The sequence below is a fragment of the Salvelinus sp. IW2-2015 genome, linkage group LG32 (assembly GCF_002910315.2).
Source record: "Salvelinus sp. IW2-2015 linkage group LG32, ASM291031v2, whole genome shotgun sequence".
NCBI lineage: Eukaryota > Metazoa > Chordata > Actinopteri > Salmoniformes > Salmonidae > Salvelinus > Salvelinus sp. IW2-2015.
Window position 1 is genome coordinate 30,891,906 of NC_036871.1, and position 6,601 is coordinate 30,898,506.

At 44.8% G+C, this 6,601-nt stretch overlaps 1 protein-coding gene across 1 annotated transcript; it reads left to right on the plus strand.

Annotated features, from left to right (window-relative positions):
• The first annotated feature begins 625 nt into the window (after positions 1–625).
• On the plus strand, positions 626–4,691 carry LOC111956660 (myocilin). Its single transcript, XM_023977194.3, has 3 exons — positions 626–1,436; positions 2,110–2,193; positions 3,474–4,691. Exons 1-3 carry the CDS (start codon positions 953–955, stop codon positions 4,274–4,276), a joined length of 1,371 nt encoding a protein of 456 aa, XP_023832962.1. The 5' UTR covers positions 626–952; the 3' UTR covers positions 4,277–4,691.
• Positions 4,692–6,601: the final 1,910 nt, after the last annotated feature.

The window sequence follows — 6,601 nt, forward strand, 5'->3', positions numbered from 1 at the left end:
CACACCTAAAATGCAGGTGCATAGGACGCTACCTAACTGGTGATAAATCCAAGAGATATTGGACATTGTGCCTGGGGAGAGTTTAATCATATGGTGATTTCATTATATAACTATCGGCTATAAAGGAAGTAAACACTGAGTAGCCATCGTTACTATGATAAAGTGGATCAGACAGACAGACACAAAGATGTTCAGTATAGACAAATACAACCTATGTTTTGATAAATAACTGCAGACATACAGTATACTGCAGACAAACAACTATTACAGACAGACACAATAAAACATAGACAGAAAAAAACGGTGTTAAATTAACTCTATCTCAGAACACATGGTGTCACACCGCCTAGCTACTACCCCCCCCCCCCCCATGCCATCTCAGATGTGCAGCCATGATCCTTGGTCCCCTCCGCAACTATGCTAGTTGACTGTATAAATATCCACTTGCAGCGTGTTCTCTAACTCAGAGAACAACAGACAGTGACAAAAGACCAGGGAAGAGGGAGAAGAGACAGAACATAAACAACCAAAAGACCAGGGAGAGTGAGAAGAGACAGAAAAATAACAAACCAAAGACCAGGGATGAGGGAGCAAGAGACAGAACAATACACACAAAAGACAGGGAGAGGGAGAAGAGAAGAACATACACACCAAAAGACCAGGGAGAGGGAGAAGAGACAGAACAATAACACAACCAAAAGACCAGGGAGAGGGAGAAGAGACAGAACAATAACAAAACCAAAAGAAGGAAAGGAAGAAAAAAATATCATTACTACGCAAAGTCAGAAATAAAGAGACCACGCAAAGAATTCAACAGGATATAAACCTGATCTTGGCTGAAAGGTTCCATCACAGGTCCTCTGATCCATCAGAAAGAAAGAGAACAACTCCTGAAGGACCAAGAGAGTGATCCAGTCTGAGACCCAGGTGATCCATCCACCTGTCCTCAAGAATGTGGCTCCAGGTTGCCTTGTGTCTGTCCTGCCTGGTTCTGAGCTCCCAGAGCCAGGACAGAGCCTCCCTGAGACGCTCCAATGACCACACCGGGCGCTGTCAGTACACCTTCACCGTGGACAACCCTGCCGAGGCGAGCTGCCCCGGGGCCAGCGGAGGACCAGATATGGAGGGGGTGAAATCTCGTCTCACCCTGCTGGAGGCCCTGGTSAGCAGGCTGCTGGGTGGCAAGGGAGCAGGGGGAGAGGGTCCGGGGGCTGGGGGAGACAAGACCATCCAGGAAGCATACTCCCAGGCCATGAGAGATAAGAGCCAGCTGCAGGGGGACAAGGAACAGCTGAACAGGCAGGTGCAGGGGCTCCAGAGGAGGGTGGACGAACTGAGTGCGGAGGCTGAGACACTGCGACAGAGACCCTGCCACAAGCACCAAGCCACTGGAGCAGGACTCCCACTTCACAAGCTCAACCAGAGACCAGCCAGCGGTGAGTCTCTACTGTCTCACATCATCACTTATAACCCACCCCTGAACTGTGTGAAAATGCATTATTATATATACTTTTAGAGAAAAGAGTTCCTAAAGGGTTCCTCAGCTGTCCCCATAGGAGCCCTTTTTGGTTCCTGATAGAACCATCTGTAGAAAGCATTCTACATGGAACCAAAAAGTGTTCTTCAAAAGGTTATCATATGGGGACAGCTGAAGAACCCTTTAAGTTTCTAGATAGCACCTTTTTTTCTAGGAGTGTATGTGAGTTAGGAACTGTGGATGGTGAGTGTTTGTTTATCTGATCTGGTCAAAATCAAAGTGTTATAATGTAAACTGAGTGGAGTACAGGTCAGGTTTCAGAATGCACTGCTTGGTTGCGTTAGCGGAATGGTATATACCACACGGATGCTCCTTTTACAACTCTGTCACTTGTGCGTGTTGCATGTTGGTTTAAGTGTCTGTGATCCTTTGGGGAATGTAATAACTTAAATAGGGGGCTGCGCTGCATGTCAAATGACTGGAGCACATATCAAGATGCCTTCATGTTGTCAGTGTGTCATCTTTGAATGTGTTCAGGATTATTGATGCTGTATGTTTTGAGTTATTTATGACTTCAGCCACCAAATAAACCATTGAATAAAATGTTATTTCTCTCTCTCTCTTCCTCTCAGACTCTCTCTATCAGGAGATGAAGGCAGAGGTGACTGAGGTCCCAGCATCACGTCTCATTCAAGACGCTGGGCAGAACCACACAGGTCGCTTTTTGGGATTGTTTTTGTTTTTGGGAACAAAACATTTAGAGTACAGATTATTGTATGGGACAATATACCAAAAAAATTGAGAAAGACATTTTTTATTGAGTAAATATATTTATTGGTTTCTTTTCATTGTGAAAAGAGATATGGAAAATGTAATGAATTGAATGTTATTTGTTGATGTAAAAATCAAAATGTACAGATTTTAAGGTTGGATTTGGGGTGGGGTCGACAGAAATTCTGGCAAAACAATGGGGTCCTGTTGAAAAAGTTTGAAAACTACTGCTCTAACTTGTATCTACCTCCCCCTGGTGGCTTCTTAAAGTCACTACATACCAACTACACTGAACAAAAATATAAATGCAACATGCAACAATATCAAAGATTTTACTGTTACAGTTCATATGAGGAAATCAGTCTATTTAAATAAATGTATTAGGCCCTAATCTATGGATTTCACATGACTGGGAATACAGATATGCATCTGTTGGTCACAGATACAGTATCTTCAACAAATTGGGCCTCACAATGGGCCTCAGGATCTCATCACGGTATTTCTGTGCATTCAAATAGCCATCGATAAAATGCAATTGTGTTCATTGTCCATAGCCTACCCATACCATAACCCCACCGCCACCATGGAACACTCTGTTCACAATGTTGACATCAACAAACCACTCGCCCGCCCACACAACACCATACACGTTTTCCACGGTTGTGAGGCCGGTCGGACATACTGCTAAATTCTCTAAAACTGCACGCTCCCTCAAAACTTGAGACATCTGTGGCATTGTATTGTGTGACAAAACTGCACATTTTGGAGTGGTCTTTTATTGTCCCCAGCAAAAGGTGCACCTGTTTAATGATCATGCTGTTTAACCAGCTTCTTGATATGCCACACCTGTCAGGTGGATGGATTATCTTAGCAAATGATAAATGCTCACTAACAGGGATGTAAACAAATATGTGCACAAAATTTGAGAGAAATAAGCTTTTGTGAGTATGGAAAATTTCTGGGATCGTTTATTTCAGCTCATTAAACATGGGACTAACAGTTTACATGTTGTGCTTATATTTTTGTTCAGTGTATAATGTATATGCACGTCAACTCTAAAAACTAAAATAAATGAGAGATGACCATAAAGGTAGTGATCGTGATAATGAAATTTGAGAAAAATGTACTGTATATTTCACAAAGCACATATTCCAATTTACTTGACATAATTCCCTTGTGGAGACAAAGATTGAATTTAATGTAACTACCCTCTATCTGTGTCCAGGCTGTGGTGAGCTGGTGTCTGTGGGAGAGCCCGTCCTGCACCGAAAGGCTGACAGCATCACAGGGAAGTACGGGGTGTGGCTGCAGGACCCTGAGCCCATGGCCTCTCCATACGGAAACAAGACGGTGTGGCGCATCGACACAGTGGGCACGGACGTCCGCCAGCTTTTCGCCTATGAGGACATGGAGCAGTTTGCCAAGGGCTTCCCCATGAAGGTTATGGTGCTGCCAGAGCCCGTGGAGAGCACAGGGGCCACCCTGTACCGCGGCTCCCTCTACTACCAGCGCCGACGCAGCCGCACCCTGCTCCGCTACGACCTTGCCTACGAGAGCCTGGCGGCACGCCTGGACCTCCCCCACGCTGGCTTCCACGGCCAGCACCCCTACTCCTGGGGCGGCTACACAGACATTGACCTGGCGGTGGACGAGCAGGGCCTGTGGGCCATCTACAGCACCAGCAAGGCCAAGGGAGCCATCGTGGTGTCCCAGCTGGACTCTGAGAGCCTGGAGGTGATGAGGAGCTGGGAGACCAACATCAGGAAGAACACAGTGGCTAACTCCTTCATGATCTGCGGTCGGCTCTACACGGTGGCCAGCTACACCGCCCCAGACACCACCGTCAACCACGTGTTCGACACGGCCACCGGCCAGGGCCGAGGCATGGCGGTGCCCTTTAAGAACCACTACCGCTACAACAGCATGGTGGACTACAACCACGCCCAGAGGAAGCTCTACGCCTGGGACAACTTCCACATGATCACCTACAATGTCAGCTTGGGGAGACCCAGCAGAAGCAGCCAATAAGAGGAGGCTGGGGATGATGGACTGGTGTGGCGTGAACTCATACGCTGTTACTAGAATTTTATCAACCAACAACATTACTAACAGCTTTATAATCAGATCACAGCGAGGCCTGTTGCTACTCTGTCTACTACAAAGCATTTTTTTCTACTAATGTAAATAAGTGAATGAATGAATCTTACAATAAAATGAATGGCAGGAGATTCACTAAGGTGGAACTCCATGTAAACAGTCTGAGATATTGCTCTTCCTGTATTATATACGATGTATTTTACTTATTTTAATATAAAAATGTACTGTACTGTCCATGTTGAGTCTAAATTCAAGTTGTATCTTCACTATTGTGTATTATATGTGCTCCAATTACCATTTGTATGTCATTTTATCAATAAATATTAAAATGACAGATGTCCCTAAAGAGCTGATCAGTCTGCATTTGTTCAGTCCAGTGGCACGCCCCCCTCAGAGAGAGACACAGCTGCATGTGAGCTCTCACATTTTTCAACATGTTTTTTATAAAAGGATAGATTTGGAAATAGATAAACTTGGATTTTTCGGCAGGTACATATGCAGGATGCTACCCTTCACAGCATGGCCTTCGCTCCAGATCAAAACTCCAAACCTACAACCTCATTTTGACCAAAATTAACCATAGAGATTACTGCTTCCAAGGTTTTTCTTTTTCCAAGCTATACGGAGGGTGCTCTAGCAAACAAACAGCAGAGACCTGAGGACACCATCCAACCTGGAAATGAGTGAGTAGTGTTTGATCTGATGCTATTTTGAAAGCCAAGAATAAAAAGAAAAAATTGAAAAAATTAAACATAAAGTACATTACAATGAWATATTTGACTTTATGGGGACTGAATGCTGAGTTAAGGCTGTCAGGCTTGCAAGGACAGACCAGATACAAATTCAATTAGCACCAAGGTGTGAAGTAAAAGGTGCCGAGACCTTTGGGTCCAACAAGTGGCAGGAGTCTTTGAAGCGTCCTCTGAAGCCCCCTCCTGCTGTCCAGAGATCAGTCCCTGGCATTTTCTACAAGAAATCTGCCTCCATAAATAAAAGCTTCTCCCAAGAGGGTGTGACACCTACTCRCATTGCCTGCTGCACTGCTGCTTGGATTCCACCTGCTGATCTGTTCATCGTCTGCCCTGGCCTGTCTCCCCTCTCTCCCAAGATTTTGCTCGCCTCCAGCACTCACGCACTGTTGGGGCGAGTGACTCTGAACTTACAATGGCTAGCCCCAAGTCGTTATATATATAATTTTTTTCTTGTGCATTTTGCTACTTGCCTCCTGCATACTTTGTTGACTACAAACTTTCTTTACCCAACCGTGGGAAGACTATGTTTGTTCCCACACTCGGGACTCTGACTCACTATTGGTTACACAGACTTTTGGCCTCCCGTCCTATTCTAACCACCTCTCGCCGGCTTTGTTGTAAAGGTTTTCTTCCTGGGGTGAAGGAGAGGACCAAAATGCAGCGTAGCCAGTGCTCAACATGTTTAATTATAAGAACAAGTGAACACTACAAACAACTTACAAAATAACAAACGTGCAAAACCGATACAGACCTATCTGGTGCAGAKCACAAACACAGAGACAGGTAACAACCACCCACAACGAACACAGTGAAACAACCTACCTAAATATGACTCRTAATTAGAGGAACGCAAAACACCTGCCTCTAATTAAGAGCCATACCAGGCAACCCTAAACCAACATAGAAACACACAACATAGAATGCCCACCCAAAACTCACGCCCTGACCATCACACACATACAAAACAACAGAAAACAGGTCAGGAACGTGACATTTGTATTCATGTTACCTGATGAAATTGCTGTACAATATGATCTTGTTGTCATCTGATGCACATTCAGATGTCATAATTCAGCACTGCAGAGCTCTCCCTCTACTATGCCATGCCTTGATTGTATTACTGTTGATGATATCTGGAAATGTGCATGTACATTCTGGCCCATCTACTGTTGCTAGCCCCAATTCTGACTTGTGCTCTGATACCTGCTTCACTGATTTCTGCTCTCGTAAAAGCCTGGGTTTTCTGCACATTAACACTAGAAGCTTATTACCTAAAATGGATCAATTGAAAGTGTGGGTTCACAGCTCCAATCCAGATGTGTTGGTCATTACTGAGACGTGGTTAAGGAAGAGTGTTTTGAATACTGATGTRAACCTTTCTGGTTAAAACCTTTTTCGGCAAGACAGATCTTACAAAGGTGGGGGTGGCAATCTTTACCAAGGATCACCTTCAGTGCTCAGTTGTCTCCACCAAGTCTGTCCCCAAACAATTTGATTTGCTGGT